This window comes from Sebastes fasciatus, chromosome 14 (assembly GCF_043250625.1).
Source record: "Sebastes fasciatus isolate fSebFas1 chromosome 14, fSebFas1.pri, whole genome shotgun sequence".
Classification (NCBI taxonomy): Eukaryota; Metazoa; Chordata; class Actinopteri; order Perciformes; family Sebastidae; genus Sebastes; species Sebastes fasciatus.
Window position 1 is genome coordinate 8833266 of NC_133808.1, and position 25590 is coordinate 8858855.

Consider the following 25590-nt stretch of genomic DNA (forward strand, 5'->3'; position numbering starts at 1 on the left):
TATAAACCGGTTCATTTCTGATTACTTGTTGTTGAGTTACATTTGAATATTTTTGTCTTCTACTGCCTCCACAGCGGTCCTATAACGTGTAAGAGAAGTGCTTCACTGCCATTAGTTGGCATTATTTACTGGCATACAATAACAGTGTACTTCTTTTCCTCAAAATGCTTCTGAGTAGGTGAATATATATTTATCTACATGTTGTTGAACTTTTGGTGCAGGTGTTATGAGATCAGAGTAATCTTATTGCATTACTTTGCGAGTTGCAGCAGGGATGTTTGCAGAAAACTAAGATATTTTCTACCTGGACTCATTTAAATTGAACACCAGGAATCTGTTATTAGAATCTCTGAGTCTGAGCTGTGTGGTCCTTACAGCAGGATTTTGTTGTAGCATTTTGATTACTCTCACAATGAATTGCTCTCATTGTAAGCCTCTTAGGATAATGCAATACAGCTAACCCCCCCCCAAAAGTGCACAGATCTCAATCTGAAGATTCATTAGGTTAATTGGCCGATGCAGAGCACTGATGAGAGTATTTCTTTTATTACTCATTCATGCTGGTGTCAGTTGTATAGAAGGGAATTGAACGGTTAAATCAATAAATGCCAATCTGGGATAACATGCATTCTGTAATCTTATACTCTCAGTTGACTGTAGATAATTGCAGACATTCTTTCTGTATACAACAATATTGGGCGTGGAATCTGAAATAGACAAACAGTAGTAAGGAGCTGTATCTGGGCTGACTATTGGTCAGCATGCAGGGCATGCTGGTTTGTGGTTCCACCAATGAGTATGTTCATTATCAATTCATCTACTGATTATTGTTTTGATTAATCACTTAAAGCTGCAGTTGGTCATTTCTAGCAAATATGAAACAGTCACTATATCCTGACAGTAGTACATGAGACAGATAATCTGTGAAAATAATTCATGTTCCTCTGTGTCCTCCTCTGCTCCTAATGGCATCTGCAAGATTTCACCACACCCGAAGGAAAACAGCCAATCACAGAGAGCCGAGGAGTCTCTAACGCAGCTGTCAATCACTGCTTATGAACTCCAATCAAACGGTCAAACCTGACATCGCTTATCAAATATGAATCAATATTCTGCTACTGTAATGCCTATTTCTGTGAGAAGTGAGAAAGTTTGTGACCCGGCCGCCGTGTTGAAAACAGTCGAGCCCAAAAACCAAGCACCGCCCACTGGCCGGACACTGACAGTACACTACAAGATGAGGAGAGAAATAGCCATTACAGTAACAGAGTCTTGATTCATATTTGATCAGGGCTGCCTAGTTTGACAGTTTGATCGGAGTTTACGAGTTTCATGAGCAGTGATTGACAGCTGCGTTAGAGACAGCTCGACTCTGATTGGTTGTTTTCCTTTGGGCGTGGTGAAATCTTGCAAATGCCATTATGAGCGCAGAGGAACATGATTTTTTTTTCTCACAGATTATCTGTCTCATGCACTACTGTCAGCATATAGTGAAAAAAATACCTTTTATCATATTTGCTCAGAGTTACCAACTGCAACTTTAATTGTTTGGTCTGTCACATGTCAGCATATCCCAAGTTCCCAGAGACATGGTGACGTTATCAAATGATGATTAATTGATTATCCAAATTGCTGCCAATTGTTAATTAATCGACTTATTGTTGCAGCTGTAGTTCCACTAAAAATAGCATCTGGTCATGATAGATTGAACCTTCCAATGTGTAGCTACTGACAGGTTTACCACCAACAACAGAGACAGCCTGCTCTGAACAGTATGCCTGATTTAGCTGCTTCTCTTATATAACTGACTGTTTATAAATGGGACTGTCAGTGTTGTCAGAGTTTCTATGTGTCTGTCTGGTTCTGTATGGGGACCATTTATAGCAGATCAATGCATAATGCAAACTGAAGCTTCAAATAGAGGCCGTATTTAGAAGCACAGAGAGGACGGTCGGCCAGCAGTCTTTAAACGTGAAACTGTGAATATGGGAGGATTGTCGTAATCCTGGTACATCGGCCAATTGGTTCTCAGTTTCCTCAACACAATCACACAACGTCTTTGTAATTGGCTTAATCCCATAGGCTTTGTGTGGGTGTGCATGAGCTGCCTTCAGCGTCTGTGGCTCAGAGGGTAGAGCAGGTTGTCCACCAATCGGAAGGTCGGTGGTTCGATCCCCGGCTGCTCCGGGTCACATGTCGATGAGTCCTTGAGCAAGACACTTAACCCCAAATTGCTCCCGGAGGCATAGCCATCGGTGTGTGAATGAGTATTTAGATTAAATCCTGATGGGCAAAGTTGGCACCTTAGTAGCCTCTGCCATCAGTGTATGAATGTGTGTGTGAATGGGTGAATACTGACATGTAGTGTAAAGCGCTTTGAGTGGTCGGAAGACTAGAAAAGCGCTATATAAGTCCAAGTCCATTTACCATTTACCATTCAGCATCTTCAATTCCAGTTCTTTGCCGTTCCGTTAACATTGTGGACACCGCAAGTCCGTCTGTTCCCCAGAGTTCTGCTGGGATGAGCAGCAAACTAATTTTATCTTTCTGGCACTAACTAGATTCAAGTGGCACATCCCTCCAACCACTTAAAGGAATGCAGGTTGATATAATGATAAGACGTGATATCACATTGGATCAGTCTATAAAAAGAGAAATAACATGCATGTTCGGGCTCTGAAGGTGAAATTTGGTTCCCGGGATTATTAGACTGTCAAAACCCAATTCATGTGTCAGCTAGGCCCCGCTACTTATGGATTTGGGATGACACAAGCGCCACTGCGTAGGTGCTTGAACACTGTGTGTTTATGTAAGTGTGTGTGTGTGTGTGTGTGTAGTATTATATCTTGCACCATGAAGGAAATGGTTAACACCAGTGGGGGCTGAATCCTTTTTCTAAGGAAGCCCTTTGATCATCATCACACGCACGCACAGACACACACAGACACACACACACACACACACACACACACACACACACACATGCCCTGCTTTGCGAAGAGCTTAATGTGTTTTCTTATGTGGGCTGCTGCATAGTGTGGAGGAGGCTCTGAAAAAAGCCTTTTCCCTACATTAGGTGTTTTTTAAACTGTATTTTTTTGTGATGCATTCAGACAAAGAGGGAATACTTGGGAAATAGAAGACTCAAATAAGTAAATAAATCAATTATATATATATATATATATATATATATGAGTAGTCTTAATCATATAATCACAGTAGTGATTTTATGTACTGCTAAAAGTGGTATATAAATGATGAACATGATGCTGGAACTACACTTCAATCCCAAATACTTTAAGATCAATTGATATTAAAGGATAAGGATTGATCTATTCAAATGTTTTCTTATTCAGCAAATGTCACGAAAAGACCAAAAACCAACAACATGATAGCCTCAAATAATCAATATATTGTTCGTTTTGGTCTTTCAAGGGATTTGGTGACAATAACAAATATACAGACAACGTGCTAATGAATGCTTTCATTATGAGTCACCTCATAGCATAACTTGTTAAGTGTAAGGTATCGCTGAGATGCAGCTTGCTTTGATTTTAATAGTGAGTTCACAGTTGAGAGAGAGACAAGAGTATAAACTGTGACCAGCGTACTGAATGATGGGATTGTCTTCCTCATGCTCTCTGTCAAGTGAAATGGGCCAGCGGCCCCTCTGTCCTAGTGACTCTGATGTTTAAAGGGAGCCTTTGAGGGGCACAATAAGAGGCCGCTGTAGCAGTGGCCCCTCTGCCAGGACTCAGGCCAGGGTTATCTATGCCAACTGCACTGAATATCTGTGCTAGTCACTACAAAATACAGCCTCAGTGGCTGAGAGTTGGGGCGAGCAGGCTTAAAGGACCAGTTTGTAACAATTAGGGAGATCTATTGGCAGAAATGTAATATAACATTAATAAGTATGTTTTCTTTAGTGTATAATCACCTGATCATAAGAATGATTGTGTTTTTGTTAGCTAATGAATCGTTTATATCTACATACGGAGCGGGTCCTCTCCATGGAGTCCGCCATGTTGCACCGTTACTCGCTCCCGTTGCCGCCGCTCTCTGTCTTCACCGCTCACTTCACATGTACACACACTCTCTAGGCACTGGCTCTGCTCCAGATGACACTAGAAAGGACCATTCGCGTTTTCGCGTCGGCCACCGTAGTTCTCCAACACGCTTGGCACACAGGAGAGGCTTCAGGTCGCTGCAATCTCCTCACCTCACCGTTAGATACCGCCAGATCCTACACAATGGACCTTTAAGTGCACATTTGTATATGTACACAAACTCTGTTTTTCTTTTCAGCTCTGTTCCTATCCAGCTGTCTAGTAAATGTACTACGTACAGTTGATCACAACATAAACAAAAATACACGTGGATGATGGCGCAAGCTGAACGTAGAGGGGGGTGGAGGTCTGCGCTCTCCGAATGCCATTCTAGTTTGCTTTAAAAACAGTCTGGTAAAAAGCAGTAGACAGCCTGGAAAGAAATCCGCGGGGGTTAGTTGGTCTGAATAAGAGACTGGTGGCCTTACATGGCCGCTGGGTAACCAGCCAGTCAATTCTCTGCTTCTGTTCCTCATTTCTTCAGCTGATTGTAGTGAAGTCTGAGTGGGACAGCCGGCTCATTGTCCTCAGAACAAGCCAGGCTACAATAATGTGTTTCTGTTCTGTCTGTGTGCTGTGAAAATATCACTCCCACAGTGAATGGCCTTTTTTACCCACACAGTATATCTGAAACATTGCATTTTTCTCTGTTTTTTTTTATCATTAATGAATTGAATTAATTGTGAATTGAATGTCATTGGGCTGTGGACTTCTAGGTCAGAGAAAACAATCTATTTGAAGACATTTGCTGAGGCTATAGGAACAATATTTCTCTACGTTCGGACATTTTATAGACTATTAGACAAATTGCTTAATTTTAACATTTTATTTTGCAGTAAACAATAAAGAAATGAAAGCATTAGCTGTAACCATCGTTTCATCGGTGCTGTTGCTGAATATAGGACACCATATTCATAGTTGGCCGTGCTATTCTATCTATTCAATCAGCATTTTCTGACACAGATAAATGAATCAAAGCCTGCCTTCTGATATCTTTTTGGGGTGTTCAGAGAGGAACCAGATGAGTCATCAGTTGACTGATCAGCAAAATGTTCTTCCTACTGCATCTCGGTGATGAGCAAATAACACCCTAACAATACAAAACCCCTCATTAGCAGCAGCCACAGTATACAGTCAGAGCAAGCTCCTCCTCTGCCTGGCTGTCAAGAGAGCAAGAGCTCAGTTCCCCGGTAGATATCTGACAGACTTAAAGCAGCAGTGGGTAGAAATGGAGCAAATCTGATTTTAAAAAAGTTATTTTTATAAAACAGTCACTATATCCCGTCAGTAGTGCATGAGACAGGTAATTTGAAAAAAATCTTCTGCCTCTGTAAGATTTCGCAGACCGGAGGAAAGCAACCAATCAGAGCCGAGCTGGAGGCCTGCCATCTCTGAGCAGCTGTCAATCACTCGCAAACTCCGATCAAACAATCAAACTAGGCAGCGCTGATCAAATATGAATCAATATTCTGTACTGTAATGTCTTATTTCTCGCCTCAAATGTTTTCAGAAACATCTTGTACTGTACTGTTTATCTGTAAAATGAGAAAGGTTAAAAAATTTAAAAAAAAAAGGTTATTATTGAATATTTGCCTAATAATGCCAAAAACATTCCGCCTGCTGCAGGTTTAAATCCTGTCTGGATTAAACAGGTAGAGGCAAGCTCTCTGAGTCAACAAAACACATGTGGTTTAGTAAATTGGTGTGGTAGAAAATAAAATGAGAGCCAAAACAAGGCAAAGTACTGGTAAATGTTTGCGACCAGAAGCTTAATTTCCTGCCCTGCCAGCAGCCTCGCTATAGTTTGTCAGCAAAACAAGACATCTTTGTTATGACATAACACTGGTCACCAGTCATATGTCTCTTATGTAACCCCACGGGCTACAGGCTGAACCATAGGCCTGTGTGAAGGGCCAGGGGTTAAAAGGGGTAGAGGTGAAGACAGTGTGAGAGAGACCCCCCTCCTCTGTCTCAGCCTCCCAGCTGTCAGCCAGCAAAGAACATTGAATAACTTTACTTTCCTGAACTTTCTCATGCCTTTGGGCTTTTATTCTTTTTCTAAAAGAGTACAGCGAGGGGAGAGAAAATCCCTCCTATTATATAAATCTGTGGTTCAGAGACAGATTACTGGTGACTGTGCAGCTTCAGCAACTTTGAGTGCTTCAATGTGTTTCAGTGTATCCTGACACCTAGTGCACATAGAAGGTAGCACATCCTTGATTCCTGAAAAGGACCTAACCATGTACTGTTTGTGCATGATGTTTTTAATGGTTAAATAACACTGATATATCCCTGTGGTCTGGCTGGGAATGTTTTCCAAAACAATTAATTGTTATTTCAGATTATATTTCCCTTAAAATTATATATAAATACATATACATATATATAAATATATTTAAATTAAGCCCATTTTTCTTCTCTTTTACTAACAGTTGTCTGTTGTTGTCCCATTGTCTTGCTGGACACATTCACTAACAATATAATATGCAGTGTTTCCATAGACTTTTGTATTTTCAGACGACCAAAAATGTTCTAATTAACTTTCAACCTGTCTATCACAAGGCAGCCACGCCCTAAAGCATACCCTGCTTTATCGTCTATTTTTCTGTTTCTAAATGAACATCATACTGTATTGAAGAAGACTTGAAACTAGCGATTGAGACCATAAACTCATGTTTACAATGTTTACTGAGGTAATAAATCAAGTGAGAAGTAGGCTCATTTTCTCATTGACCTCTATACAATCAGAGGAGTCGCCCCCTGCTGGCCACTAGAAAGAATGCAAGTTTAAGGCACTTCAGCACTGGCTTCCCTTTTAGTGTTTCCCGCAGGATTTTGTGAGACTGTGGTGGGTGGACCTCAGACACTTTAGGGGGGTCTGGGCGCATTTTCCCCTGGAAGAAAATGTTGTATATTTTAAAATGAATTGCATCAATCTGGTGCACACTGAGAGCAAATTAAGATGCTATATCTATGAATAACTCTGTGCCCTTGTAAACCGCTTTGTACTCTAGTAACACATTTCATCATAAACACATTGGTTGTATAGATATGAATGGCGATGACATGGCAAAAAAGTCACACTCACAAAGCCTGGTTCGTGTTTCAAGATGGGTCGGGTAGATTGCCGACATTGCCGCAGACCGTCAGTCATGGCGGGAGCAGGAGAACTGTGGTGCTGCAAAGATCACAGCTGAAGCCGTGGCCCGCAAGCCACCTTCACCCTGGGACTTTCCAGGCCGACCTAAAGGCACTCGCGATGGAGGAAATGCTCCCGGCAAGGGCAAGCCGAGTTGAATCCACAGGGCAGACTACGCTGACCAAGAAAGACAAGATAGATTTTGAAAGGCAGTTGGTTGGTGCTTCATTCTCCCTCTTGGTTGAATAAAGGCTAAATAAATAAATAAAATATCCCCAGCTGCCCAAACAACAGACTGTTCTCGTGCTGTGCTTCTATGAAGCATGTGAAATGTGATGTGTTGTTAAAAAAAAAACTCAACAAATAAGTTGAGACTGTGAATCATATCAGTTTCAAGTCAGTATCAAAGAATATTGATGCTGTTCATTGGATCCTTTCCTCCCTGAGAGGATGTTGCCAACTGTAATATTGTCTGTTCTTTCTCTGCCGTGCTTCCTGTGTATCTGTTTGTGTCAGACTGCCCTGTGTCTGGAAGGAGGTGTGGTCGGTGTAGGAGTGTGACTGTTACAAGTCATGGTGGTCTCAGTAGTACGCTGTCTTTCATTAAAAACTTGCAAAGGAGGCATCTCTCCTCCGTGCGTGCGTGCGTACGTGCGTGCGTGCGTGCATGGATTGTTTTCTGTGTGTCTGTATGTGCACATGCGAGTTTCAATTGCTCATAGCATGTTGCATGCAGCTCTAATTGCTCCCCCGACACACAGATAAATGACCTCGACATTTGTGTCAGCGCTGGTGAGAACAGCCCCTCTGACAGCTCTAATCAATACTCTTCTCAGTGTGGCGTGCTGTGCTTTGTGTTAAGGTGCTCAAGCTATTAGCCTTTATGTACGTGTGGGAATCAGGCAGGGTGAGCTCAGATTTTTGGAGCGTTCGGATCTGGATAATATTTATGTATGTATATGCTGTATATATGCATTATACTGTGTATGTGTGTATGTATGTACTGTATATACACAGTACATACATACACACATGTATATATTTATATATATATATTTGTATATACAAATATACAGGGTTCAGTTTTAAAGCTAGAGTGAAGATACTGGTATCACATGAAACTGGAAAACATAAGTAATCCATTGGTACCATTCTAACTTGTTGCGATGGAGGTTGAATAATGCTTGAAACCTGCATTAAATTTTGGCGAGGAAAAGCGGTCATGGCGATTTTTAAAGTGGTCCTATGGGTACCATGGGTACCTCCCCTTTACAGACATGCCCACTTTATGATAATCACATGTTGTTTGGGGCACACTGACAGCTGTTGTTGCCTGTTGGGCTGCAGTTTGCCATGTCATGATTTGCAGTACCTGTGAGGGTTTCTGGACAATATCTGTCATTGTTTTGTGTTATTAACTGATTTCCAATAATAAATATATATACATATATTTGTCCACTCACATGTTGATAAGAGTATTAAATACTTGATAAATCTCCCTTTAAGGTACATTTTGAACAGATAAAAAAATGTGATTCATTTTCGATTAATCACGATTAATCATGGACAGTCATGCGATTAACCACGATTGAATATTTTAATCGATTGACAGCTCTAATATATATATATACACACACATATATATATATATATATATATATATATATATATATATATATATATAACTGGCCTTGTTAGCTGGATATTTATAGGCTTGTGAGGCCAGCTTGTGGTTGTTGGTGTTGAGTGTTGAGTGTGTCTACTCGGTAAACACAAAAAAGGTGATCTCACAAAAATAGACCCCTCCCTCTTTTCACCACGAGAGTCCCTACAGTCCAACAGCATCACCACAACACACCCTCACATCAACACACACACACACTGAACTCTGAGAGGAAGGCTTTAGGGGTGGTTAGTCTGGCACTTTGTCAGAGCCCAGCGTGCAACAGAGGCAGATGCAGAGCACACACACACACACACACACACGCATCCTGTCGACAGCTGCCTGGTGAAAAAGAGAGAGCGTGTTAGAGGGTGAGGCAGAGACATGCTTAAGAAGCTGATGTGCAAGAAAATCTGCGATCGTAAGAATGATGCATTTTTAAATCTCCTCTTTTCTCTCTCCTCCGCTCTCTTCTTGCTTGCTGTTGCTCTCATGGATTTCTTGGTATTTTTGTCATCTCCTTTTTCAGTCATTGCTCTGAATTCTCTGGATGTACGTCTCTTTCCTGTCTCCACCTTTTAATCTCTCAACATGTTGCCTTTTTGTCCCTGGCTTCCACGTTTTTTTGTGGTGTCTGTCCGTCTGTGATAGATGTCATGCTCGTGGCTTCGCAGCGGGGATATTTAAGGAGCTGTGTTTTGTGTATCAGCCTGATCACTGTTCTGTGATCAATTGATGAAAGCAATGTTTATGTGCAGCTAAAAGGGGTGGGCTTCATTCCCTTTTAAATCAATTCTATTTATCTACATGTCCTCACAAATAGACAATGACCTAAGCTGCAAACATTCCCGTTGTTGCCATGCCGGCAAACCACCCAGCACCATCACATCTGCCCCGGGCTAATCCCTCATGTGAATGGTCACGTTGGGCAGGTGACAGAGGGGCCGTGTATCCATGCATGGCTGCCACACCAGATTAAAGTCAGATGGATGGATAGATAAAGGCTGAATTAATACATATACACACAAAACCTGACAGATTTGACTGCGTTGTACTCTTTCCCTGAGGCAGGCAGAGGTCAGACAACAGCAGAGATGACTCAGGGTCTGCTGTAGCACGCAGATTAATGAGAAGAGAAGGATGATGCCCTAATACTTACCAGGAAGAGCGTCTCTGAGGGGAGCAATGTGTCTCTGAATGATGAGGGAATAATGATTTATTGATCCTTATGGGAAGCATCTCTCACACAGTCACTGAGACATCGCCTTTTTTTTTCACGGTTTCAAATGACGATGACAAATTTACAATGACAATTTCCTTTTTTCTGCCTCTGTCATTGCAGATAAGAACTTTGAGGATGAAGACTCTGTGGATGGAGGCCGGTCCTCCTCCTCGTCATCATCCAAAGCACCCCCCAGTGGCAGGAGGACTGTAGTGAGCTCTGTTAGAAGACCCAGCTCAGCCACCACAACTAAGGTCACAAGTAAGGAAGGGGTTCAGTCCACACAGCTGCACACAGCTCTAACACATTTACCCTTTCAGTGCTTTCAACATTAGTAATTGTGACAATGCTACAGCTGTAACTTTCCCTACTGTGAGTAATATGTCTAGTAATGTCTTGACACTGCGTGTGCTGAACGGGTATCAAATAAACACTTTTCTGCTGCTTAGATCGTTCTTTAGACACGTTTAGAATCTCAGGTACAATTCCTCTTTTTTTTTTCAAAGGTAAAGAAGCAGCTGCCGGTGCTGTTGATGAAGAGGATTTCATCAAATCCTTTGAAGACGTGCCCTCAGTCCAGGTATGCTGAGCTATGTATTGTTTGGTGTTGTTAGATAGTGTAAAATCCAGAGGAGGGAAGATGTTCTCTAATTAGATTAGAGAAAGATTTACAATTCAGTAGTGTTCTGCTATATCTTTTAATGTGTTGCATCTCACTCCATGTCAAACCAGTATGTCATGGTAGGGCTCTGCCAGGACACAGCAGTGACAGCTGTAGTAATATTTTCTAATTTTTTTGGCTTTTTTGTTTCCCCTAATACCGCTATTAACTCTACTTATTATCTTATATTTTGTATGTAACTTGTATGGTGTGGACTATTACCAGCTGGCCTCTCTCAAATCTCAACCTTTAAAGTACTGTTATATGCAGTATTGTAAAATAGCTCATTCTAATGTTATTATGTCTCCTATCTCTGTGTCCAGATCTACTCTAACAGAGATCTAGAGGACCAGCTGTCCAAGATCAGAGAAGTGCTGTCTGATGACAAACATGACTGGGAGCACCGAGTGGTAGCGGTAAGACTCCGAAACCAAATGCGTACACACACACACACACACACACACACACACACACACACACACACACACAGGGTGGAAGTGCATGATCCAGTGATGAAATACTGATTTATGTCTTTCTTCTTGTTCCTCTCCAGCTGAAGAAGGTCCGTTCTCTCATGCTGGCCGGGGCAACTGAGTACGAGGGTTTCCCTCAGCAGCTGCGTCTCCTGGAGGCCTCCCTCAAGATGTCAGCTAAAGACCTGCGCTCACAGGTGGTCCGCGAGGCCTGCATCACACTGGGGTAAGATCCGAAATTGAGGAGGATGTGCTGTCCCGCCCTGAATTTGAAATGTTTTTGGGACACATCAGTTAATTACAATTTTACGGTAGCTTCAAAGTGGTAACCTGTTAGAACTACCTGATAAATGACAAACAGTCATAACAGAGCATATTTTCATCATGTGCACACAGTTTCAGACATCAGCCTTAAAGGGATAGTTTGGATTTTTTAAAGTGGGGTTGTATGAGGTACTTATTCATAGCCAGTGTATTACCCACAGTACATGACGGTCGGCACGCCCCCAGTTTGGAGAAACAGACAGGAGTACCAACATGGAGGCGAAGCAATGTATTACTGTGGACGGGGGGCAGCAACAAAATTTATTTTAGACACCTAAAAGAAAGGCCCACCTAAAAAAATCAATATCAGTTTCAGTGTACGCTATATTTAGAATATTTACACTGCGTTACCTTGCTGTCAGACAGCCCTTTTCGACGGGTAACTGAAGCCGTTATATCATCTGTGCTCTCTTCAAAGCCACCAGACTCCACTGACAAAAACAGTAATTTGACCTCACAGAACACAGATTCTGAACTAACCCTTTAAAACACCGAAGTCACACAATGACACAACAAACTAACCAAACAAGGCAGCGGTAGACCGGCAGCAACCCCTGTGTTCTGCAAGGTAAAATAACTGCTTTGTCAAAGGAGTCTGGTGGCTTAGAAGAGAGCATAGATAACAGCTTCAGTTATTCAGTTTTCTTTTATGGATCGGCATCAGTTGCTTTGTCAGGGTAGTATTAATGGCTTTGATTGGCAGCAGTGATATTAACTCAAGTCTCTAACTGATTAGGCTATGCCATGCTAAAATGTTTTCTTTCCACATACTTGAGCTAATGAACATGAGCCCTGCTCGGGTATGAAACGAGCAGCGTGCTCCCCACCCAAAAACATCCGTCATCCAAGTTTTAATACAACCCTGATGAGGTGAAACAGAGCAGAGACGCACGAAAAGAGCAGCAGGTTGATGAAGTGATGGGAGCTACTGTACGTGGATCCTCTCATCCCTTGTAACGTCACCACCGCAGTTCGCCTTTCAATCCAGCACAAACATTCCCCAGCTGAGGCAGACCACATATTGAATTTCTCTTCAGTTTTTAAACCATTACAACCTAGATATGTTTGTTTATGTCTCTCAATTTCTCTCTTTTGTGTTCTCTCAAAAACGAGACGACTGCCCAACTGTCTTAATAATCTTACATATGTATTTCCCCAAGTAATGTTCTCACTCTTTGCATCTTAGCCTTTAGTTAAAATGAACAAAGTGAAATACACTTTTAGACATTACAGCATAATCGTTGGAGGAGCTGTACTTTTGACTTCATACCGGCCACAGTGCTCTTTGTATTGTGAGAAAGAAGATCAGAGGAGGTGTTCACTTGTCTTTTAACACCATGTCCTTCCCTCGTCCTCCCTTTGTCAGACATTTGTCATCAATACTGGGTAACAAGTTTGACCACGGAGCGGAGAGCATCATGCCCATACTGCTGAACCTTGTGCCCAACAGTGCTAAAATCATGGCCACGTCTGGAGTGGCCGTCATCCGCCTCATCCTCAGGGTAAGGAGAGTTGATGGGTTTCCTCAGGCACCCTGCAAATATTTCCATTCCTCTTCCCTGAGACGATACTTTTACAACGCTGTCATGTATACCACCAGACCACACAAGCATCATTATGTGAGAATGAAAAGATAATTGTACCTAGAAATGGTGAAACCTTACTTCTTGGCTTTCTCTTCCAGCGCACACACTACCCACGTCTCATCCCCATCATCACCAGTAACTGCACCTGCAAATCAGTAGCAGTCAGACGGTAAGAGGACCTTAATACTGCTACTAATGAAAATATGGCATCTTTTTATACCGTTACAGCAGGTCAAAAGTAAAAAGAATCATACTTTTTCTTTGATGATTTTCAAGAGTAGAAAATCATTTACATCGAGCACTGATTTATTTTCCAATAAACTGTTGGAAATATATTATTACGACAGCATATTAGGGCCATTGTAGGTTATAAATAAATAAATAATCTCACAAAATATTCAATTTATTTTTACTCGTAAATTTACGACTTTAATCTCAGAAATTCTGAGTTTTTTTCTCCGAAGTCACAAATTTACGAGAAAAAAAATCAGAAAAATAGTGTTTTTTTGGGTCAAAGAACCACATCGCTTCACTTCGCCAGGTTGGATCGACCTCATCAACCCTGAATTGCAAAGAGAAGCGATGTGTTTCCTTGACAAAAAAAAACACAATTTAAAAAAAAAAAGAAATTCTTGAAATTTATCACTTTAATCTCAGAGAATGTCCGAGTTTTTTCCCCCTAAATTCTGTCTCAGATTATTACCCTCCTCCCCCGGCTCTTAATTATTTTTTTTTTACCTACAATAGCTGTAATACAGCGTTGCACTATACAGTATATTATATGAATATATTCAAACTATATACTATTTTACATCTAGTTCTTTGTTAGTTTCAAGAAACAATTCTATCTTTTATATTCTCCCCTCAAATCACAAACATGTTTTTTTTATATTGCTTGTGTTGCACTTGCTTTAATTGACATGTCATATTTTGTGTATACAGTAAATGTTTTTTATAGTGGTGCTTTTGTTTGTAGTTTTTGTTCCCATGTTAAATATCCTATGTCATGGCATTGCTTTGTCCCGTTTCCAGACGCTGTTATGAGTTCCTAGACCTCATGCTACAGGAGTGGCACACCAATACACTGGAAAGGTCAGTTGTATCTCTTGAGTAGAAAAATATCAGTTAGTTCCTGCAAAACCACCAAAGCACTTGGCAAGTGTGCATGTAGTGTGTGTCTTATGGACACGGTGGTGTGTGTAATGTGTGTGTGTGTGTGTGGGCAGAGAAAAGTTAGAGTTTGTGTGTAGTTCTTCCTCCTCTCACATGTTGGCATTTGAGTTCCCTAACATTTGAGTTAGCTACGTGTTGGTTGGATGCCCCACTGATGAGGCCCATTAAATTGATGAGTCCTGAGAGAACCGTCATCATCAAGACCCCCAGCGATAAGGCGACTTTCCATCACTGTAACCGTGACAACCGCAGCAGGGACTTTAAAAAGGGTGCGAAAAACCTCTGTGGGTGGCCACATTGCCTGTGAGCCACCAGAGGAATGAAACTGGAAGAGACAGAAAACAAGAAAGAAGACAGATTTATACTCAGGACTTTTTTTAGTTTAGCATTTGAGTCTATACTTCCTGGTTTTATCTTGACGTGGTCTTGGGTTAACTGCTTGTGTCCTCCTCACCATGTTCCCTTACTACCCCAGACATGTGGCTGTTCTGACTGAGACCATCAAAAAAGGCATACATGATGCTGACTCTGAGGCCAGATCCATTGCAAGAAAGTAAGTGACATTGCACCTAGTGTTAAGATATTTTAATTTAGTTTTAGTTTTAATCCCGTGTCAAATGTCCTTGTTAGTTTTTTGCACTGTTTTTTTTAACTCTAGTTTTAGTTGACTAAAAATCTGGGCATTTTAGTCTTATCTTAGTCAAAGAAAACTGGAACTATTTTAGTAGTTTTAGTCTGTAAAACAGTTTTATAATCATCATCAGTTCAGTTTTATAATCATCATCTAGTAATCTAGCTAAAATACCACCAATATATCATCAATATTGTTTCTTTATTGTCATGTTGTTGTCTTTAACTCGAGTTACTAAGTTACTCTGAGTAACCTTTTTTTTAAAAAGTTTTTAAACTACTTTTTAGTCTCATTGTTTTTTTCGTCAACAATATTGCATGTTGATATATTTAGTGTTTTAAAGGAGACTTTGCAACCAGCTTTGTATCATTGCAAAGTGGGTGGTATGTGCAAATTAATGATGTTTGGCTTCCCTCCATGTTGCCGGCGCTCAGAGCCTCCCCGCTCATTTGCCGACGGACATCTCGTCATCGTCGTTAACGCTGATTGCGCCCCAACAGACTTCTTCTTATTCCTATGGTGAACCTTGTTATGTCTATGTTTTATGTGTTCATATATCCTCTGCTTTTCCTTGCCCTCACCTATAGGTGCTATTGGGGTTTCCATGGCCACTACAGCCGGGAGGCAGAGCATCTGTTCCAGGGGCTGGAGTCCACCTATCAGAAGGCCCTCCAGTCTCACCTGAAGAGCTCTGACAGCATCGTGTCTCTACCCCAGTCCGACCGTTCCTCCTCGTCCTCCCAGGAGAGTCTGAAGTAAGAACCAAGATGCCCTTCTAGTGTTGTGCTTTGGTTGTAGTCCTAAGATGACCCACTAGCTGGCTGCGGTCGAGAAGTCTTTTTTTTGCTGAGGAAGGTTCCTAACGGAGTGAAATGACCCGGAAGTGGCAGCCATGATAAGAACTGTTTGAATTCTCTAAATGTTGGTGCTTCGATGCTTCCTGGAGCATCCTTTATGAAAGGAAAGGAGATAATGCTGCTCCACAATTCCCTGCGGCTGCAACATTTAAAGCGACTCACCATTCGGCCATTCATGAAAACAAACGATATACTTATCTTGCATTAATTTAACAATTATTTTCATACAGTCATATACTAATTTGGATTCCTTTTGTTTAACTTTATTTATATTAATTTAGTTCGAACAAGTAACAAATAAGTAAAAACCAAAACAAGAATAACAAAGTGAATAGTAAACATATAGCAAACTGAAGTAGGAAGAAGTACAGCCTACACACATAGTCCTACCCCTTCTCTATAACTTGAAAATGAATTCACTCCTCCTTCGTGGAGAGAAGCTGTGATTTCTTTGATACCAAAAGAGGGTAAAGATAAACTTGAATTATCGACCGATAAGCGTATTGAACCAAGATTATAAGATCTTTACCTACATTTTGGCAAAGAGGTTAGGAAAAATCCTCCCCCAAATAATAAGTATAGATCAGACAGGTTTTATTCAGCAAAGGCAGACTCAAGATAACATTCGCCGAACATTACATGTGATTGATCATATTGTTGAAAACAAACTTGAGGCAGTGTTATTGAGCCTTGATGCCGAAAAGGCGTTTGATCGAGTTAACTGGAAGTTTTTATATAGAGTATTGGGGCAATTTGGATTTCACCAGACCTTTATCAAAACTATTCAAGCATTATATAATGGCCCAAAGGCAAGAATATAATTAAATGGAGCCGTATCAAATCTATTCGGCCTGGAAAGAGGGACAAGACAGGGCTGTCCAATAAGTCCATTATTGTTTGCTTTGTTTATTGAAGCGTTAAGTCAGGGGATCACTCAGGATAAAAATATTACAGGTATAAAATTGTTAGACCAAGATCATAAAATCTCTTTATTTGCGGACGATGTTTTAATTAACTTGTCGAACCCAGAGAGCTCAATTTTGAAATTAATGTCATTTTTGGAGGTTTTTAGTTCCATTTCAGGTTATAAATTGAATATTTTAAAGACCCAAATTTTAAGTTTCAAATACAAGCCTAGTCAGACCATAAATTCTAATTTTCAACTAAACTGGGATTTGGATCACATTAGATATCTAGGAGTAAAAATCCCAAAAGACCTTACAAAATTGTATGCCTTAAATTTTAATCTGTTAAATCAGAAAATAAAGGAAGACATAAATAGATGGAATCTAATTCCAATATTAAGTTTTGAAAATGAATATCTTGCCTAGGGTACTATATTTGTTTCAGACTCTTCCAATTGAAATAACTGATAAACAATTCAATGAATGGGATAAATTGATATCACGTTATATATGGCAAGGGAAAAAACCAAGGATAAGATTTCACACTCTTCAATTGGCAAAGAATAAGGGAGGATTTGCACTCCCTTGCCTAAAAAATTATTATATATCGGCCCAATTGAGGACTTTGTATTGTTGGTGTAATTCTGATTACCAAGCTAGATGGAAAGAAATTGAAAGGAATATATCTGGGACAGTCCCAATTCAGGCACGGTTAGGGGACAAAAGACTTATTAAAAATGTAATGGAAACAGGTAATAGATGGATTAATTTATCTTTGAAATTATGGTTAAATATCATCACTAAGAGTGGCTTACTTGAAGAGATAAAGATTCTGAAATGGTGCTCCCATGACCTTGATTTCACCCCAAATAAATTGGATGCAAGCTATAAGGGTTGGGCTAATCGCAGCCTTTCCTCATACTGTACTTTTTTCAACCAGGGGACATTGACTGATTTCCAGACATTGAAAAGACTATATGGGATAAATAATAGCGACTTTTTTAGATTTCTTCAGGTACGCCATCACATAAACAGTTCTAAGTTAGAGAGTCACAAGGCATTCGAAAACAACCTATTGAAAGTTTTTATGAGTGCCTATAAAACAGATTCGGGTCTTAAAGTAATTTCAAGAATATATAGAGGACTTCAGGATGCTGTAGTAGCAAGTACTACCTACATGAAACAAAAATGGGAACGCGAAACTAATAGCTGCATTCCAGAAGAAGTTTGGTTAAAATATTGTGAATTTCAATGGAAGATATCGAGCTCAACCTTGTGGAGAGCGTTTGGCTGGAAGACTGTTAGTAGATTTTTTATTACACCTGTTCAGAAGTCTCATCATTCAGGTTCTTCCAGCTGCTGGAGGAACTGTGGCTCACAGGTAGCTAACCACTATCACCTGTTTTGGGCCTGTCCAAAAGTAAATTCTTTTTGGCGTAAGATTTACACAGAATTAGTTACTATATTTGGTACAAACATAGTTTTTAAGTGGGACGAACTACTGTTTGGTGTTTTACATTCAACATCCACAAATTTTAAAACAAAATACTTATTTGGAATATTGAGTGTCGGTGCTAGAAAAGCAATCACTAAGAAATGGCTTAAACCAGATACCCCATCATTAGACAACTGGTACGATGTTATTTATGACATATTTGTAATGGAAAGAATTACTTTCTCAATGAAACTTCAAGAAAATAAATTTGAGGACATTTGGAAGGAGTGGAAAAAGTATATTTCCCCAAAACGCCCATCTTTTGTTTAATTTTTATTTTTTTCTAAATGTAATTTTTTTATTATTACTCATTTGATCTTATTTTACATGAAAAGCACCCCATGTTCTATTTGTGTGTTCAATAATTTCATTGTAAAAAGTGGAAAAGTTGGTTTACCTTGTATTTGTATCTAATTAAGTATTCTTATGTAAATGAGTAAACCCAAAGAAAATAAAAAGAAAATGAATTCAATATTTATATAAACTTGTTTGACTGGTAGCCTATATTCCTTTTATTATTTCAATTCCAACCTTGGTAATGAAGTAAAATTTCTCACCGGTTGTCCTCGTTAGGTAAAATAATCCTTTATTATCTGTTGATGGAAAGTGTTCCAGCAGCAGAAGGACCGGCGATATCTCTCTTTCACTGTCACCGAAGGAGCTATTTAATAACACACGAGGCGAGCATGCGCCTTTTGTAATCCATCTTTGGAACATTGTAGTTTCACCACAGCAGACCCGCGTCAATAACCTCCGCCGCCGTCTCATCATAATTACGGAGCCTAGTGAAAGTGCAGACAGATTCTCTTAACACTGTGGTTGTCTTTTCCTAAGTCCTTCTGAATTCTCCTCCTCATCTTTCCTTGACCTCGTGACGTTTTCCATCGAGGTCAAGGAAAAGTGGTTAAGAAAAGACATTAGGACATCATTTTTTTACTTTTCGACCGCAGCCTCTGTTCTTCTGTGTTGTTCTGTCTCTTCCCTTCTGCCTTTTCCTGTATTCTCTAAACTTTTGCACATCTATTTTAATTGATCGGAACCACTAATCCTAATCTGTTTTATTGAATATGATTGTAAAAACATTGGTAATTATTATCAGATTGGCAGCAGACGGGTGAGCGCTCTCACACACAGCCACCGGTGCACACACACACACACACTCTTAGATCGATTGCCATCATTTACCCAGTTTATAGATTCCCCCATGGAGCGTGTTGACTAATGACCTCATACTCAATTCGTCAGCACTGCAGTTGTTGTGGTCATCTCTTTGGGGGTATGTGTGTGTGTGTTTGAGGGGTGAGCTAATTTGTTCCGTCTCACAGGAAGCTAATGTTTCCAATACAACGAGTCCATACATTTCACATGAATAATTTCAAATGAATTGTTCTTATTCTTAGATACCATAACTGTCTAGTGGTGTCAGGTGCTCACTGGGTTGGAATGTGATGTATGCATGTGTACATAAAGACTAAAATGTGTCGTGCTATCTCTGTTTTTTTTCAGCCGGCCATTGTCTGTGAAGAGTGTCATCGGAGGGAGCATAACAAGGAGTAAGCCACTTTCTATCCCTTCATGTGGGGCTTTCCCTAGATGTGACAAGAATAGTGTATAAAGTAAGGCAATGTGTGGTGAAGTTGGTACGGAGAAAGCAGGAGAGAGCAGAGTAATGCTCCCTTTATCCAGACCTTGTATCCATACTGTCCCCTACAGCACTAATCTGTAGCTTAGTGGTTAAGATGAGATAAGATAAGAGAAAACTTTCCCGGGCAATTCACGTTACAGCAATAAAAGAAATGAGCAAGGAAACAGATAAAGGACTATTTCAAGTGATAATGACAAAATAAGAAATCAAAGTGAATGATATTCAGAAGCTATACACGCAATATACATTTTAATATTTAGACCATATATATTTATGCATGTACTGTAAACTATATATACTAGGGCTGTCAAAGTTAACATTATAATAACACGTTAACGTGAATTCGTAACGCCACTAATTTCTTTCTGGCATCATATGAAACTAAACCTAAGGAATCCATTGGTACCAACCATGTCATACGAGCTTGGATGGAAGGAGGATAAATAACGCTCCAAAAGTTAGGTTAAATTTTGGCGAGGAAAAACCGGCATGGCCATTTTCAAAGGGGTTCCTTGACCTCTGACCTCAAGATATGTGAATGAAAATGGGTTCTATGGGTACCCACGAGTCTCCACTTTACAGACATGCCCACTTTATGATAATCACATGCAGTTTGGGGCAAATCATAGTCAAGTCAGCACACTGACACACTGACAGCTGTTGTTGCCTGTTGGGCTGCAGTTTGACAGGTTATGACTTCAACATATTTTTGTAATTGTGTAATTTTTTTGTGTTAATTGATTTCCAATGATAAATATTTACATACATTTGCATAATGCAGCATATTTGTCCACTCCCATGTTGATAAGGGTAATAAATACTTGACGAGTCTCCCTTTAAGTTCCATTTTGAACATATAAAAATTTGATTAATTTGTGATTAAACATGATTAACTATGGACAATCACGCAATTAATCGCAATTAAACATTTTAATCGATTGACAGCCCTAGTATATGCACATGTGCATTTGTACGTAGCTGTGCAAATGCACATGTGAAAAAATAATGAGTCTTAGGGCTTCACAGCTGACTATTGCTATTGTCACAGTACAGTCTTGTGGCAGTGGGCTGTCTTACTCTTTGGTGGAAGTGAAAAGTAAAAGGTTCGATGGAGAGAGTTAGATGGAAGTGATGCGTTAAAATAAACAGCCTCTGTTGACTGTCTGCTTCTCATGTCTGTGCTGTTGTAGGTAAGCTGGTGAGCACCAGGGTGTCGCCCTCATCTGGATCTCTCCAGCGTTCCCGTAGTGACATCGATGTAAACGCCGCCTCCAGCGCCAAGTCCCGTCTGTCCACCGTCCCTGCCTCCTTGCCATTCAGCTCTGCCGCTGCCCTTCCCCCAGGGTCCTACGCCTCATTAGGTAATCATCAGTCATCTCCTTCTAACCTTCTAAAAGCAGATAAACAAGCCTCAGTACGGCAGTTTCACTCTGTTGTGAAGAAAGAACTCTTTCTGTCACTCAGCAAAAAACAGCACACGCTGAATTGTAAGTACAAACACAGTGTTCAGAGAATCAAAGCTGTCCAAGCAAATTGGAATCAAGATGAAAGGTTATACATCAGACCGGCACATACGGGTACTTCGCAAAAAGTCAAGGCAGCACCCCCTTTTGGGGGAAAGAAAATCGAAGATCCCACAGACTTCAATGCAATTTGACGTGTGTTTGGATTGTAATTTTGACAAGCATGCATGCATCTCCTGTTATACAAACATTTGTTTTATACACATGTCTAATAATTATTTTGCGACCTTGCCTGAACCTGAGCATTCACAATACCTTAATAAATTAAGGTTGATCACCGCCATGTCCTTTCAGTCTTCCCCCGTCCAACACAGTGTCTGGATATTGCCTCTCCAGACATCTCTACATATTTGATTGAATCACGTTAGGCTAAGTGTTGTCTGTAAATAACCAACGTGTTAATAGCCAACTGTTTGATATATGGGCTGAGATTTAGTTGGAGACGACAGTCTGATGTTGCTATAAAGTTAATATATGACTGTATTACTGCAGCAGCCTCACACTCAAGCTAACGTTAGCATCCTATAGCCATTTACCACACTGACAGTGAATATTCACGTATCGTATGTGCCTCAACAGCTTTTCATAATTTCCTCTCCTGTGAGGGCGAGTTTCTTTCTCCCAAAATGGAGCGCAGCCTCGGCGATGACGCCATGCTGGTCTGGTCTATAGCTTGTAGACATGAAGCCCCCTCTATTAGATCTTTTTTAGGACACGGTAGGAAAACAAATCGGAGATCAGCATTTTTGGATTTATTGTCGGTGCAACCAACCACACAGCAGCTCTTGGGCATAGTGTTATTACTAGTACCGGTTTGTTTAAAGTAGAAGTGTGGAGACATGTTTCACCTTCTTCTGTTTTCTCTGTTACCGTCTATGAAGGACACGGGGTTGTTTTCCCCCAAAAGTGGGCGTGGTCATGCAAGCCTACTCTGGATGACGTATTGCCGGTCTGATGTATGCTGAAGAAAACTGTGAATTAAATAAGCTACAGCTTTGCTAACAGGATGCAATGGTGCATCTGCAGAGATTTACTCAGGAATGAGCCACTATCTACAGTATTTTAGCAAAGCTTTGTTAACAAAGTCCTTTTTCAGAGGCCCACTCAAGCAGTTATTCTCAAAGTATTAAAACATTTTCCCCTGTAGTCACTGGCTTTTATGGGCCTGACTGGGGCTATTAATGATTACTGAGGTTGTCATTAGACTGTTCTGTCAGCAGGAACTGTTTAATTCCTACGCCGCTGCTTTTGACGAATCGATGTGATGAGGCTAAGTAGTGTGATTAAAACCCCAGACACTTTTTTAAGAATGTTTTCCCAACATTTTAAGTTAATGGGGGAATGGCTTAAACATTCCCCCATTAACTTAAAATGGGGGAATGATAGATATGATATTTACTGTAATCCTTTTGGTCAAACTTCCCCCCCCCTCCCCTACCCCCCTTGTTCTTCTCCAATGAGTCCCCGTCGCTCGGTAATGGCCATTACTAATGATGATGAGGTCCCTTGCTCACCCACTCACTCCTGTTCCTGCTTCAATTGCTACTAATGTCTTCCTCTATACCTCTCCTCCCACTCGCTGCTGCACTGCCTTTCTTAAATGCCCCAAAAGATGGCACTCCTGGTAAAAGTGATGGTAAGACTTGTGTTAGTGTGTGTGTGTGTGTGTGTGTGTGTGTGTATGTAGTTGTGCAACATGCACAGAATACAAGAAAGTGAAGACGTATTATATGAGTGTGCCTTTTTGTCAGCTGTCACGGGCTACACGTTTACATCATCTCTTCATCTGTGCCCTCTTTTCCTCTCTTTATCCCCCAAGTGGTCTCCAGTTATGTGGAACTGTATGGACTGTCTGCATGGACTTTCTCCTCTTACTGTAACCCTAACAACTGTATCCATCAACTCTGTTACTTACACAGCGATCACGTCCAATGTTACTGGTTCATACTGTAGGGTTGTTTTTAAGTTGATAAAGGAGGTTGCTTTTTTTCTTTATTTCTTTCTTAGTTTTTTTCTTATTTCACAGAAGTTGATGTGCCACTGTAACGGACGGTGCGCTGCAACGTTTCATGAAATAAATGGTTGCCAAATTTGACATCCTACCCAACTTTTAACTGTCTTCAGGGTTGCTAAATCTGAAGTCTTGGACTGTTCTGCTGTGTACACAATGTGGCATGAATTTAAAATCACACCATCTGTTTTGTGTTATATTGTAGGGTTTCATACTACAGATCCCTTTTTGTCTTGTCAGTCACCCACAAGTCAAATTCTATGGAAGCCCTGAGTGGCAAGTGAGAATTTTTTTTTCTGGTGATCCGTTTTCTAAGTCTGATCTAAATTGTTGTCTCTCCTGTTCATGACTTAAGAACAGGTGAAAAAAAAGGTTTCGCCAGGATAATCTTTTTAATTTCCTTGATTTCTTTTTTTCTTCTTCTGTAAAAAAGGTGGGGGGAAAAGTTTTTTTGTTTTTTTTTAAATTGTGAAAACAGTTGTTTTTTTTCACTTGCCTCTCAGAGCTTCCGTACTTATCGGCTTGTTGTCAATTTTTATGATCCGAGACTAAAGGATAAGCTTTTTGACTACTTTACTGGAGGGAAAGGGCTAGTATAATACAAATGAAACCGAGAGGACCCCAGAGTAACAATTCCTCTCCACCTCAAGGTGACTTTCATTTTTAGCTTGCTGTGCAATTCTTGTTATCACACTCACTATTTTCCAGGCACAACAAGCTACAGTAGATGCTCTAGGTCAGATGACCTTTGCCCCCAACTAATCATAAAATTCTACGATGGACTCACTGGTTGCACCTCAGGTTTTATAATGGTGCTTTGGAAGTAAGAGTGGAAAAAAAGTGTCATTTTTGGCCAGCACCTGAGTGATCTATATTAAACAAAAATCAAATGTCTCTCACTTCAAATTGACTTTATTTATGTTAAAAGGGCTGTTGACACTTAGAAATCTTCAGAAGACATTTTTTTTTCTTTTTCTTTTGGATTGTATTATCAAATGTATTTGAGGTGGAGTTGTGTGGGGTTACGATGATGAAGTTGCTTGGTAAATATGACTAACAGCTTCAGACCCACTGCATGTTTAATGTAGCAATTCCAAAACGTGCTACATATTGATGTTACACATTTACAATAGAAACCAGTCTCTCAGTTTGGGGGAAAGGTTTCTGTCTTTACGTCGCTACCTTAAAGCCCAAAGCTAGCCATTAGCTTGCAGCTAGCAGTATCATGGTTTGAGTTTGACAAAAGTTTTTTTTAGAAGCTAAAGTGCAAATGTTTTTCTACTCATCATCAGAAGTCAAAATGTCAAAGTATTCCTCATGTTTGCAGGTTTTCAAGCATAGCATATAGGCAGCTGCAAAGGATATTCAATGTTTTCCATCTTTCTCCAGACCTGGGTCAAAAAAGTTTGCCAATATGTCTCATGGTTTCTTTAGCACATTAAGGCACACTTTAAACTTTATATTTAAAAGTCAGTTGGTTTCGGCAACCTCACCGCTAGATGCCACTAAATCCTACACACTGGTCCTTTAAGTTGTGCTTTTCTGTGGCTCGTGTCTTAGCTAGCACCAGCACGGCTGTGCTTACAGGGCAAACCCCAACCAAGTTGCAGGTTAAAATGAACGCTGAGAATGATTTGCAAACTAATAGACTCAGGTTTGTTTCTTTCCCACTTGTGTGTTTTCAGGGGGGGCTCTATCCCCTCATCCAGGTCTTCTTCATTCTGTCTCCCCAGACCTTCTCTTCCCCAGCATCTCTGTTCAGGGTAGGGGTGAACACATTGAAGTAATTGGATTAAACTCCCACTGCCTCTCTTCCCTCCCTCCTCCTTTTTCATCCAGGTCGTGTTCGTACCAGGAGACAAAGCTCGGGCAGCGTGGCCGGAGGAGCCAGTACCTCAGTGGTGGACAGTAGGGGGCGCAGCCGAGCCAAAGTGGTCTCTCAGTCCCAGCGTATGTATATACACCGCACGCAGACTCTCATAACGTTGAAGTTGAATTGAAATCAGAGTCATGCTCTTTTCAGTCACGCTATCGAATTGTACTGCATTACACAGCTATGCGTGTGCATACTGCATACCAATCTGCCACTCTCATGTTTCCAGTATGATCTCTGTCTGCATCGGCTCTGACATCATACTCGATGCTTTGCCGTTTCTTGTATGTGTGTTGCGATGCG

The 25590-nt window shown here is 40.5% G+C and overlaps 1 protein-coding gene and 1 long non-coding RNA gene across 50 annotated transcripts in view; one reads left to right on the forward strand and one right to left on the reverse strand.

Moving 5' to 3' along the window:
• Positions 1-25590, reverse strand: part of LOC141782345 (uncharacterized) — a 221876-nt gene that overhangs the window by 90686 nt on the left and 105600 nt on the right. The window lies entirely within an intron of this gene.
• Positions 1-25590, forward strand: part of clasp1a (cytoplasmic linker associated protein 1a) — a 103788-nt gene that overhangs the window by 46799 nt on the left and 31399 nt on the right. For 31 of the 49 annotated variants that reach the window (XM_074658510.1, XM_074658511.1, XM_074658517.1 and 28 more), the window contains 13 exons: positions 10251-10391; positions 10637-10710; positions 11115-11207; positions 11345-11490; positions 12955-13090; positions 13273-13343; positions 14207-14266; positions 14823-14900; positions 15566-15733; positions 19742-19788; positions 21071-21241; positions 23016-23039; positions 25254-25364. In XM_074658510.1, the coding sequence (XP_074514611.1) occupies positions 10251-10391; positions 10637-10710; positions 11115-11207; positions 11345-11490; positions 12955-13090; positions 13273-13343; positions 14207-14266; positions 14823-14900; positions 15566-15733; positions 19742-19788; positions 21071-21241; positions 23016-23039; positions 25254-25364 (1320 nt within the window). The remainder of the gene's footprint in view (positions 1-10250; positions 10392-10636; positions 10711-11114; positions 11208-11344; positions 11491-12954; positions 13091-13272; positions 13344-14206; positions 14267-14822; positions 14901-15565; positions 15734-19741; positions 19789-21070; positions 21242-23015; positions 23040-25253; positions 25365-25590) is intronic. The other 18 variants (XM_074658512.1, XM_074658524.1, XM_074658552.1 and 15 more) reach the window with 1 other exon arrangement.